A 13,158-nucleotide genomic window follows, 5' to 3' on the forward strand; every position below is an offset into this window, starting at 1 on the left:
TATATTCATAAACATCCATTGTTCGGCCGGGTTTGAGTTAATATAAACTCTGTAACACTTCGGCTGACGATGTGGGTGTGTGGACTCAAAATTATACTTACTTTTGATGGTTTGGCAGTGGGTGGTGGAGGTGGAGCTGAAATGGAGGTGGAGTTAGTTGCAGGTCTGTTAGCATCAGTGGACGGGGGGAGGCAAAAGTTACTCTGAGACTGTACGGGTGGTGGGGCGAATGGAGCAGGCCCCGTTGAGCTCTCTCTTTCTGAGACAAACTTTTCCTCTGTGGCACTGATATCTGCCACCAGGTCAGCCATCAGGGCATCTAAATCATTGTCCTCCAGATCATTTAGGGACTCTATGGAAATATGGAGTCAATATATGGAAATACCAACCTGATTTGGTTGACAAGTTATACAGAGTGAACTGTGAAGAACAGGGGTTTTCAAACTGGTGTCCCAGAACCCCCAGGGGACCGTGAGGAGGTTCTAGAGGGTCCGTAGGAAATTTCACAGGAGAAAAAAAGTGTACATCAATAAAAATAAAAAAAGAAAGTAAAAAATCGATATATACTGAATTTGACATGATTGCCATTTCAGTTTATCAAAAGGTTTCTCTTTAGGTTTATACATTGAACATTACTCAAATATAGGGTAAAAAAAAGGTACGCTTTCAACATAGCCAGATTATTTAGCATAACTTTTAAGACTTACGAAACAGTTAGACAACTTAGATCTTTTTGTCATGAACTGTTGGCTGTTCCCGATACAAAACTAAAGGTGGTAGAGTATTTGTAGTGAAGGCCCCATGATTATGGAACAGCCTGCCCTGGGATATTAGATCTGCTGGATCTGCATCTGTTTTTAAGTCTCATTTTAACTCATTTGTATAGACTTGCTTTTATTACTATGTGAATGCATTGTGTTTTACTGTGTGTGTTTTGAATACATGTTTTGTGAAGCACTAAAAGTTGCTATAAAAAGAAAGTTATTATTTTTAATATAAAATTGGCAAAATATTTAAGATTTTTTTTTTTTTTTTTTTTTTTTGCTTTTGAAAATTAACAATATAAAAGCCAGTTATATAAAAGGAGTGTCTTTTTGCACCATGGTGTAAACAGCACCTGCCACAATTAATTGAACATAGGGTGAATTTTGAATATTTTTACCACTATTTTGACCGGATGTTGCCATTTAAGCTCACTAACTCTCGTGAAACCACAGGAATATATAACAAACTAGACAATTAGTCACTGCAGTAGCGTGGGGTGTAAAGATGGTGTACGAATGCGTACTGTTGTCTTAGCGACCTTGATTCGAATCTGAGTTTTGTCCCACTCTTTTTCCCATCCGATTTCCTGTTTCCACACTTAATGTTTCCTTTAATACTTCTTAAAATAATAGATAAAAATGAATATAAATGTTGATTTTAATGTAGTGATTTCGTCACGTTGGATGTCGGAGAATGCAGAGAAGAGTTTGATCCAGAGACGGGGTTTGCTGATTGCACTCATTCTCGAGGCTTGGCATAGCTTGTGTGTAGATTGCATCACTTACTTTAGTAATATTGTAGTAACCATGTTTTTTTTTGGTAGAAACCATAGTTTTAATGCAATTAACCATGGTGTTCCTACAGTAATATGTTGTTAATATAGTAACCATGGATAATTTTGAGTTACTGTAAATTGACAACAAAATACCATGGTGAAACCATGGTTACTGTAGTAAAACCAAGGTTATTTTTTTCTAAGGTAAGGTTAAGGTTAGGTTTAAGGTAGGGGTTACTGTAGTGTGTCTGTGGGACTCTAAATAAGCACAATAAACACATATACTCTATGTTAGCATTCAAATATGAGTGCAAATATTATCTGACACTATGCGCACCAGGATGCAATTAGTATCCACCATTATTTGCACCAGGGTTGGGGTGCCAAGATGCAAATAGCATCTGCCTTATATGAATTAAAATACTACCACACTTAAAATTTTCTCAGACAGATTGGGGGGACATCATATCTGGGGGTCCTTGGAGGTTTGAAAACCCCTGGTGTAGAGCTCCTTTTAAATACATCCTGGGTCATTCTCAAGAAATTGTGCCATTAATGCTATGCAAATTTATAATGATAATAATAATAATAATAATAATAATTATTATTATTATTATTATTATTATTATTATTATTAATTATATTTTATTTATATTATATTATTTATATTATACAATATTATACTATACTTTTAACAAATAGATTTTCATTATTACAAATATAATAATAATAATAATAATTTAAATAATAATTTATTATTATTATTATTATTATTATTATTATTATTATTATTATTTAAATTCACTTGAACTACATTTTCAAGAAATTATATTTGCCCAAAATTGGATCCCAATGTACCAGGGCTGGAAAAAAGAAGTAAAAAAAAGTTAAGAATAAAAACATGGTTTAAAATATTATTTACCATTCATATCTGCAAAACCAATGGAGAAGTTAATTTCCCGAGATACAGAAATGGAGGGAGGTTTAGGCAAAGGCTCCGACTCTTCTGGCCCCAAACTCTGTAAAAAGACAAATGAGGAACGAGCTGACTGAATGATAACGTATCTGGAGGCTACTTTTGAAATACAGAATTAACATTAACAGTGACGAAAATACCACTATATCACTGCATATAATATACAGCTTCTTGTTTATATGATATGTTGTGCTTACTGTATATAGCTGCCAGCTCAAATAGCACTTCAGTAACTTAGCAACTTATATTGAGAGTATGCAGGACTACACACACATTTAACCAACAGAGACAATGTACCCTGTATGACATCTACTGTATGTCTCATTACTTGGATCAAATGAAATTTTTCATTGTGGTTGTCTGATTGGGAGATAACAGTTATGCTCTTCTGTCAAAGTAGAACTTTGAGTCAACAAAACCATTTGTTTAGGCTTTTAGTCTTGCAGCATGTATGGCTGGTTTATATGTACCCTGACCACTACTAAGGACACTAGAAAGATTAGAAAAATAAGGCACACTGTACAGGGGATTACTGGAAATTAAACCACTTCTTAGTAAAAACATTGATACGCTTGGAATCACAACATGTACCTTTACAAAAATCTTGGTCAGTGTCATGTTAAAACAACAGCAGTTCTTTAAATTTCTTAGAAAAAAAAAACAAAAAACTCATGTTGTCAACCTTCATTTAAAGCAGTTTTAAAAGTTGTTTAAAGGTTGTCTGCTTTTGTCTTTTTTTATTTTATTTTTTTTTTTTTACAAGACCTAGTACAACCTGAGACCTGCAATAAACATACCTGTGTCAGGAGATCCATCTCCTGTAGCATATCGCTGAACATGGCATCAATGTCGTCCATCTGAAACAGGAAGTTTTAAAGTTTACTAATTATTGCAGTTTAAAAAGACTACACTACACAAATATTACTTTACGACATATAGCACAGAAACTAAACACCAGGTATGGGCACAGCCCTGGTTTTAGCAAATTTGTTTTTTTAAGCATGAAAGCTTCTTAATAATATGTTGGTCATTTTGGGTGGCTTCATTTTTCTTTCCTGTCATTTTGGGTGGTTAAGCTTCACCCAAGTGTTTTTGTTTGGCAATATAGCAGAAACAGCAGAGTATGCAATGCTTGTGCACATGTGAAAAAAAATACATAACCCAGGGCTAGGAATTGCACAATATCCATCATGTAGCTAGAGATAAAAGCATGGTTTGCATAACTCTCTCACACATTCATTCTTTGCCAAGACATGCAGAATCCTGCCCATGAATACTCAGTACAGACTGAGTGTAGGATATTAAACAAAGCCTGAGTTAAACGCAAAATCACTTAGCAAAGAGATCATTCTGAACATTTGATCTCATTCTAGTGTAGCCAGTATAACTTCATAAATCAATTAACATTTTAGACTAAACTATGCGCAGTAGTGGTTATTAAATGGTGGATCACGATTCTTGACCCACAACTGGGTTGCAGGTCTGTTCTGATAGGGTCACACACAGCAGGAAATAAACCAATGCTAAGTTCAACTGACCATAAAATCATGCTTAATAAGTCAAATAAATCAGCTAATAAATTTTAAAAGGGAGGAGGGAGTGAAAACGCTTTCCATATCTTTTGTTTTAAACATGTAAAATGCTGTGTTTCCACTCAAACTCTATGGTATTTTGGCACAAATTCATCAGTCACTTTGTAGAAGCTAGCCAAATTAGTCAGATGTCAACATGGACAGGCTGTGTGATGTACCCTCATCCTCGGAAACCATGAACTAAAACACTGAACTAATATAGGCAAGGTACAAGAAAATATGATCCAGACAGGGTTGACATGCAGCATGGATAAACAGTTTGTGCTGACCACAATGTGTTTTGTGTTGTGAATTATTGCTGCCAATAGCATGAAACCACAGAAATTCAAAAGAGATTTTTAGAAAAATACATTGATACATTTCCTATTTAGCCTACAGTAAATCAATGCTAATAATTTTGCATATTAATGGGCATATGCAATTCATGCATTGTGATAATAATACACTTTAATGTTTCATGTTGAGGATGTTTTTGTTTACTTATATATGATTAACAATTGTAGGTTGCTACTTTCTGATCCATTCACCAGAACCACTGATAAATAGTACTTACTGATTAACAGCTACCCTCACCATTGGCCATTTCAGCTGTCTACAGCTCTACCAAAAGGGTTATTCCTGTTATGCAGTATCTTTAGAGCTCCGTAACTTAAAAAGAATAATACGCTTGTGTTGTAATTTAAGAGTTTTTATAAAAGGATATTTTCAGAAATATGCCCTAGCCAAGCTCACTTAAACTTTAACAATTATAACTTGATTATTTACACAAGAAAATGAACAGAATGACAAATACAGAGCTAAAAATTTAGCCATTTCTCAGTGAGGAAACTGAGAATTAGCTTACATGAGTGTGTGAATAATTTTTTTTAGATTTTATACCATTATAATCTCTTCAAATTCTGAGAATTTTACACACACACACACACACACACACACACATATACAGTGTTGGGGAGTAACGGAATACATGTAACGGGATTACTTATTTAAAATACAAAATATAAGTAACTGTATTCCACTACAGTTACAATTTAAATCATTGGTAATTAGAATACAGTTACATTCAAAAAATATTTTGATTACTGAAGAGATTACTTTGCATTTTATTGTCATTTGTTTCATTTCATATTTAGTCCTTTCAGATGGAAAACATTTATACGAGCAGACAGAGAAGTAAGTTTGAAGTAAGTTTGGAGCAGACGAAATAGAAATGAGGGGTCCCCCTGTCACAGGGGGACGTAGGGCCCTCGCAAAATGTAGCCAGAGCAAACTGGCAAACGTTTGAGATGTGTCCTGAGCAGGAGTCAGAGTGCTTGGAATGTCAACAAGAAATTAGAGATTCATCAAAAGAACTTGATGAGCATGTTGATATAATACCTGATCTATCCATTCAAAATGAAAAAAGCAATCAATCTGAATCTAGTTTGAATGTCTTGTGTAGATCAGATGCTCTCAATCTACTTAGGTCTCTGAAATCCAAACAAAAAGATATTTTCTATCAAGTAAGACAGTGGTGCTTAGGGAAAGTTAGAGGTAAAAAGCCAGAGCCTTTCCATGTATTTGTTACTGGAGGTGCAGGAACAGGAAAGTCACATTTAATCAGAACCATTAATTATGAAGCGACCAGATTATTATCCCAAATTGCAACTGCACCAGACAAAGTTTCTGTTCTATTGACAGCACCTACTGGAATTGCTGCTTTCAACTTGGGTGCCAAGATCATATATAGTAATTTTCAATCAAAAATTGCCTTACACACCTTTAGGAGAAGAAAAATAAATACAATGCGTGTGGTATTTAGTGACTTGCATATACTGATTATAGATGAAATTTCTATAGTAAACCACAGCCTACTAGCCTATGTCCATGGTAGGCTTAGACAAATAAAGCAGACAGGTGACTACTCTCCATTTGGTAAGGTAGTATAATTGCTGTGGGAGATTTTTTCCAATTGCCACCTGTGACAGGAAAACCATTGTATTTGCAAAATGCTCCATTGGATTTGTGGAACAGCACATTTGCACTGTCAGAATTAAAAATCATTGTTAGACAAAAAGACTCGGATTTGACAGAAATATTGATTAGATTGTGTACACGTAGCAAGAGTTCCCCACTATCACTTAATGACTTAAATATGCTCAAAAGTAGGGAAATGGAAACGTTTCTATTAGGTAAAAATGTGTGTGTCATGTTAATTAAGAATATTGACATCGCTGATGGGCTTGTAAATGGTGTCTGTGGTATTGTAACAGACATGGCCCTTAATACAAATAACACAATTGTGAATGTAGTATTTGTTCAGTTTGATGATGATAAAATTGGGAATACCATTAGAAAGCGTATACAACCACATAGAAACATCATGAATTCCACTCCAATTACTTTAGAGGAAGAGCGAGTTAACAGCAAGGGTGGGTTGCGTAAGCAGTTCCCATTAAAGTTGGCATGGGCTTGCACTGTACACAAAATGCAAGGATTAACTGTCAATGAAGCAGTCATATCACTAAAAAAGAATTTTGCAGCTGGACAGGCATATGTTGCTTTAAGTCGAGTCAAGACTTTAAGTGGGTTGATCATTAAAGATTTTGCTGATAAAGCAATTTTTTGCAAAAACAACATCCAAAAATGTGTCAACACAATGCCACAGTTTGAACTTTATAATATTTCACTACATAACACCAACAAATCTTTTTCAATTTTCCTAATGAATGTTCAAGGTTTAAACTGTCATTTGCTAGATTTAACGGCTTCAACCCAATCCTATAATTATAGCTGTATATCTGTAACAGAGACATGGCTGCCTGCAAACATATCAAGTGAATCCACTTGCATTGAAGGCTACCACATTCACAGTGCTCCACGTTGTTTTGCTTACAGTACAGACAACCCACTATTAAACTCAATTCGACACAAAAACATTGTGATGTTGGCAACTAATAATGATTACAATATTTGGGACATTCCCTGTGTTAACACAGAGTGCATAATATGTCAACTCAACAAACTTGATATAATCATAGTTGTTATTTACAGGCCACCACAATATTGCTTATCTTTGTTTCAAAAATATATTACCAATCTCTGCAATACATTAAACAATATGTCAGATAATAATATCTTTTTAATTGGTGATTGGAACCATGATGAACTGAAAACACACACAATGTCTACATTCATGGCAATCCTAGGCTATGTTCAGTGTGTCAAAGGACCTACCACTGAAAATGGAACATTGATTGATCATGTGTACAAGAAAATGTCATCTAAATATACAACCACTGCACAAGTTATAAATGATTTCAATGTAAACGTGCGCTAGATAGATGTCTTTGACGGCTTGTTCATGTTTTTAGACGCCACGTCAAGTTAAAAAGAACATAAACTGTTAATCGTCTCGAGTCAAGACACCTAAGTTTTGCTCTTATGTGGTGCTGCGTGTAATTTTAGTGCAACAACAAATGCATTCATGCATGTGAAATTTCAAACAAATATTTTGAATATTATCTAATATATAGGACTATGCAATTACACAAACACCGTCAACACAAGTCGCGCCAGCTTCTAGCAGAATTAAAACTAATAAACGTATTAAGATCTGAATACTGTAGCTAATCACTTACGAAAAAACTTGGAATAATTTCACGGCTCCCAAAAGGTCCGTGTACTTTTGCGTCCATTTTTTTAACTTTTTAAACCCAAAAATGAAAAACGAAAAATGCGGTTTCTTCCTTATTGATTTTAACACTGATAAATAGAATAAGCAGATACAAACTCAATTTCTGCTGATCATTTCATTTTCTATTTAAAATGGAATAAAGGGAAAGGGGGAAATGGCTCAATTTTCATTTTCTTTCATTGTTTAACATTTTTTATTTACGGCTTGAATATTTGATATGCACGTGAGCAACACTGAAAAGCCCCTTTCATTTGATTGATTGGTCAACTTGCCCCGTCATCTGTAATTTACTGCCTTAATCCCATCAGCTAGAATTAGAGTTGGGATCACTCAGCAAATTTGTCTACATTTTCATTAAATATTGTCCCGAACTACCACTAACTGTAAACTTTGCATGCCATATAGATTAGTATATTGCTGCTTGGCACATCATGGTGTGGTCTATTATATATTATTTTTATTTTTATTAACATTGTACAATTTTATAGTACCTGTGTATTCGTGTCCCATTGATAAATGTAATGTAAAAAAGAGTTCTGTTGCTTTGGATAAAAGCGAATGATAAATTAATGTTTAGGCATCATGAACATGGATAGGAGTGGACATAAAATTTGAATAGCTAAGATTTGGACACAAGGCGTCCCGACTCGGGACGTGGGACACAGCGTGTAAAATCAGGACTGTCCCTGTTATTGGGACGTCTAGTCACCCTATCTCCATAGGTGCTATGTTAATTTCTGCAAGCCGTAGATTGCTGATAGAGTGTGCTGCCAATGTAATTTCCTCAGTCTGGATGAACATTTAGTAAATATATTATTAAATGTCAAAAATAAACTTGTGTTAATTCATATTAACTCGTGGAGCTTTTATACAAAGTGATGCAACTTTTTTTAAATTATATTTATCAATGGGACGCGGCACTACAGTCACTACAAAATCATACAATGTTATTAAAAATAAAATATAATAGACCAACTCCCAGTCAGCATGCCTGCAGCAGCAGTGGCTTGCGATCTCTCACGCGTCGTCCATTAGAGGCAACACCTCGCAGCAACACCATGATGTGCCAAGCAGCAATATTCTAATTTACATTTAGTAGTGGTTCGGACAATATTTAAGAAAAAATTAGACAAAGTTGCAGGGCGATCCTAAATCTAATTCTAGTTGATGGGATTAAGGCAGTAGGTTACAGACGACGGGGCAAGTTGACCAATCAGATGAAAGGGACGTTTCAGTGTCGCTCACATGTGCATATCAAATATTCAAGGCGTAAACTAATTTTTAAACACTGAAGGAATTGTTTTTTTTTTAAGCCTTTTTTCCCCAATCTCTTTATTCCTTTTTAAATAGAAAATGAAATGGTCAACAGAAAAGTTTGTTTCTGCTTATTTTATTAATCAGTGTTAAAACCAATAAAGAAAAACACACATTTTAATGTTTCATTTTTGGGTTAAAAAGGAATGGACGCAAAAGTACACGGACCCCAAAAGCTATCTTGTTAAATACAAAGAAATGAATGTGTTATGATGTTTCTTTTAACAGCACAAATCACAAATTAATTTATTGTATATTGTAAAAATATAATGTATATTTATTTATTTAAGTGTATAAAAAACATGCTACATATATGAAAATGGTAATTTTTGTCATATTGTCATATTCTGTATATTGCATATATGTACTGTATATAATTTACATTTTTATAGCAGTAAAAACATTTCTGAACACTTACATTCAGCATACAAGTGTTCAGCATATATTGCCATTTTCAGATTCATAGCTTACTGTATTAATAACACTTCATATTCTAATCACATTTTATTACACAATTAATGGGGATTTTAAGTGAATGTTAGGGATTCTTTGAATAAATGTAGGTTTTGTGTCTCATTCTCAGCATGCAGGGTGAAGATTAAACGTGAGCTGTGATGTATGTGTGCTGTCTGCAGTCTGTGAAAGTTTAAAAGGATTTTGATAGTGAACACACAATGTGGAGGAGACGCTACACTGTTACTATGGAGATGATACAAACATCATAACATATTCCTTTCTTTGTATTTAACAAGTATTTAAACCCCATGTAAATCACTCTCACCTGTCTTCATCATTTGTGCTCGCTTCTGGTTTGTGCTGTGTTTGGTACAATTGAAGCATGAATATTTGGCAAAGATTTAATCTTCACCACATCAAACTCAAACACATCTCTACCTGAAGTTGATTGAGAAAATGAACTGTGTGCAGAGCTGGAATAGACGAAAGGCTACACTGTTCAAACAGAAGATGTTTCTGATTTAATGTTTTGGTCACGGCATAATTTCCATACTTTTGTGTTACTTCTTAGTTTGATGATGTTATACTCTAAAATCTCAAATGTGCAGTAACAAATAATAAAGAATAGACAAGTGTGATCAAACTTTTCTACAGAGTTCTAGTCTTACACTGAGGGGCCGTTCACATTGGGTGCGTTTATTTGTCCATCTGCACTGTTTTATAAACGATTACATCTTTGACGGCTTGTTCGTGTTTTTAGACACCATGTCAAGTTAAAAAGAACATAAACTGTTAAACGTCTTGAGTTGAGACACATAAGTTTTGCTCTTTTATGGTGCTGCCTGTAATTTTAGTGCAAAAACAAATGCATTCAATCATGTGAATAGTACATAACATGATTTCAATCGTTGTGCTGAAATTTCAAAGAAATATTTTGAATATTAGCTAATATTTAGGACTATGCTATTACACAAACACCGTCAATACAAGTTAAGCCAGCTTCTAGCAGAATTAAAATTAATAAACGTATTTAGAGCTGAATAGCCTACTACACAACTGAATAAAACAGGCTGCATGACACTGATAAATGATTACTGCCAGAGTAACATTCGCATACAGGTGTGAAGGATGTCAGAATTTCACAAATAACACAAAGAACAAACGTATTCCTCTCACTTGGTTTTGCTTGCGTGTCCCCTCCATGTGCGAATGATGCAAAGATCTATTGGGATTTTACTAAAGTTCGTCACTGAAAAGGTTTGCTCGCAGACTTGGCACTAAACAGCACACGCAGCCTCATGAATGGACATGGAGTGGCTGTATCACACTTTTCTTTGAGCATAATATTGCACTATTGAGGGCTAAGTATTTTATTTATTTATTTTTCGAAGAGGAGAGAGAGTGCCCACTCGCATGCAAGGTTGCCAGATTGCATAAATTAAGTATGACCAAAGGCGAAATATTTCCTATTTGTGCAAGTATAAATCTCTGCTTGGGGTGATTCATCTGTTATCTGGAAACCCTGAGCATATTACAAGCTTGTGGATGCATGATAGGTCCCAAAGCCAGATAAATGAAAGATCTAATAAAAAATGTTCATTCAACAATGGAGCTTGTCTGACCTCTATTGGACATTTCTTGTAATTGCCACTCAGAGCTGAGCAGAGACAAATGGCAGTATTTTCTAGAATTTAATTTGATATTTTTATTATATTTTATTTATATAAAAGATAATAAATATGTTTATTAACAATAAACATGAAAATTAAAGCATGGCAAATACCTCAAAACGTGAATATACACAAAAAAGAATGATGACATTTAATGCACTGCCATGGCAACAGTATTTAAGATATCAAGGATCCCTTCAGAATTTTAAATCTGCACTGTCTTGACATTATTAAATTTTTTTTTTTTTTGAAGCAATTCAGGTAAAAAAATAAGAGGGATATTTCAAAGTCTGTTAAAATTGACACACTTCCTTCCGTCAGTTGGTGGCGCTACGACCATGACCCACAATAGCCACATCAATGCAATCAGCCTGCAAGAACAAACATTTGGCTCAATTTTGATGTTTTTAATTTTCTGCACGCAGAAGATATGAGACATTTCCTTATTCCAATTTTTGATGTTATTTTATCGCATTGCCATGGCAACACCGTTCGATATATCAAAAATCCTTTCACAATTTAGCATCGTCAATGTCTTGGCATGATGTCCACACATTTTGTACCCGTAACATGAAATCCCTAGGAGAAGTGTTTCGAATTCCAGAGCATGCATTTTTCAAACAAACCAAAATGGCCGACTTCCTGTTTGGCGGAGCTAATACAAGCCAATGGGAAATATGTCTGTCATGGTGAGAACAATGTCCTCACCAAAACTTGTGAATATCAGACAAACTCTGTAGCATCCACAGCAATAAACTCACTGAAAATGTTAGGGGGTGCTATGGAGTCCACTGGCCACACCCAAGACAAATGACAAAAGAAAAAAAATCTAAAATCTTTGAGTTTTGAAAAAAGTAATAAGCATTTACGAACTAGAGGGCGCTGTGGAACCGATGAGGCACATCTATGCTGAATTGCAATATCAAATCCAAAGATGTCCTAAGACAAATGTATGTGTAAACTTTAATTTGTTTTCAGCCAGCGTAAGCCCCTCAAAACACCACGGGAAAATGTGAAAATCCCACATTCCATCCAACATGGCTGACTTCCTGTTGGGCGGAGTCAAATACAACCAAGTGAACTTTGTCTAACATGATAAGAGCAGTAACCATACCAAGTCTTGTACACATCTGAGCAACTTCATCTCAACCATTGCCTGCGTTTGGAGGCGCTGTAGAGCTCCTCGACCACACTCAAGCCTAAACACGACATAACTTTTAGATTTTACACAGGTCTGATGTGTGTGCCAAGTTTCTTGAGTTTTCAAGCATGATGAATGCCTTATAAATGGGTGAATGCATTAAAAATAAAATTAAAAATAATAATAATTGTGAAAAAACATTCCAAAAACAACAGGGCTTTAGCACCTCCGGTTCACAGGCCCTAATAAACCTTGTTTAAATTGTCAGCTTTACGCTAAGCTAAAATGCTATTTCTAGCCATTTTACATGCACGTTACCAGGCACTGTAATGCTTTTACCCTTAGATAAATGGTTTAGTCTGACAAATCATGGAGCCAAACAGCAGAAGTCTGTATTCCACACATTTAATGGCAGACACACAGGCTGCACGCTCTTTTCATACATGAGAAAATTAACAAACCCTTACATTTAGCAGATGCTTTTATCCAAAGTGACATACAGTGTAATTATTACAGGGACAATACCCCTGGAGCTACCTGGAGTTAAGTGCCTTGCTCAAGGACACAATGGTGGTGGCTGTGGGGATTAAACCAACAACCTTCTGATTACCAGTTATGTGCTTTAGCCCACTATGCCACCACCACGCATTAGTGTCACAAAACATAAAAGTATAATAAAGGTCAGGGAGAGCAGATCGGTCATCATCCTCCTGCATCTGCACACAGACTAACTCTCTAATCACACAGCACAAGCATATGTAAATGAGATGGTCAGCATCTTAAAGGTACCCTG

At 35.1% G+C, this 13,158-nt stretch overlaps 1 protein-coding gene across 2 annotated transcripts in view; it reads right to left on the reverse strand.

Moving 5' to 3' along the window:
- Window positions 1-13,158, reverse strand: part of LOC127434242 (amyloid beta A4 precursor protein-binding family B member 1-interacting protein-like) — a 68,058-nt gene that overhangs the window by 31,018 nt on the left and 23,882 nt on the right. The window contains exons 1-4 of one of the 2 annotated variants that reach the window (XM_051686830.1): window positions 10,731-10,772; window positions 3,314-3,373; window positions 2,463-2,559; window positions 102-352 (exon numbers count right to left, since the gene is read on the reverse strand). In XM_051686830.1, the coding sequence (XP_051542790.1) occupies window positions 102-352; window positions 2,463-2,559; window positions 3,314-3,373; window positions 10,731-10,757 (435 nt within the window). In that variant the 5' untranslated portion in view covers window positions 10,758-10,772. Of the gene's footprint in view, window positions 1-101; window positions 353-2,462; window positions 2,560-3,313; window positions 3,374-10,730; window positions 10,773-13,158 lie in introns of those variants that run through there. The other variant, XM_051686831.1, reaches the window with a different exon arrangement.

This window comes from Myxocyprinus asiaticus, chromosome 44, assembly GCF_019703515.2.
Source record: "Myxocyprinus asiaticus isolate MX2 ecotype Aquarium Trade chromosome 44, UBuf_Myxa_2, whole genome shotgun sequence".
Taxonomy (NCBI): domain Eukaryota; kingdom Metazoa; phylum Chordata; class Actinopteri; order Cypriniformes; family Catostomidae; genus Myxocyprinus; species Myxocyprinus asiaticus.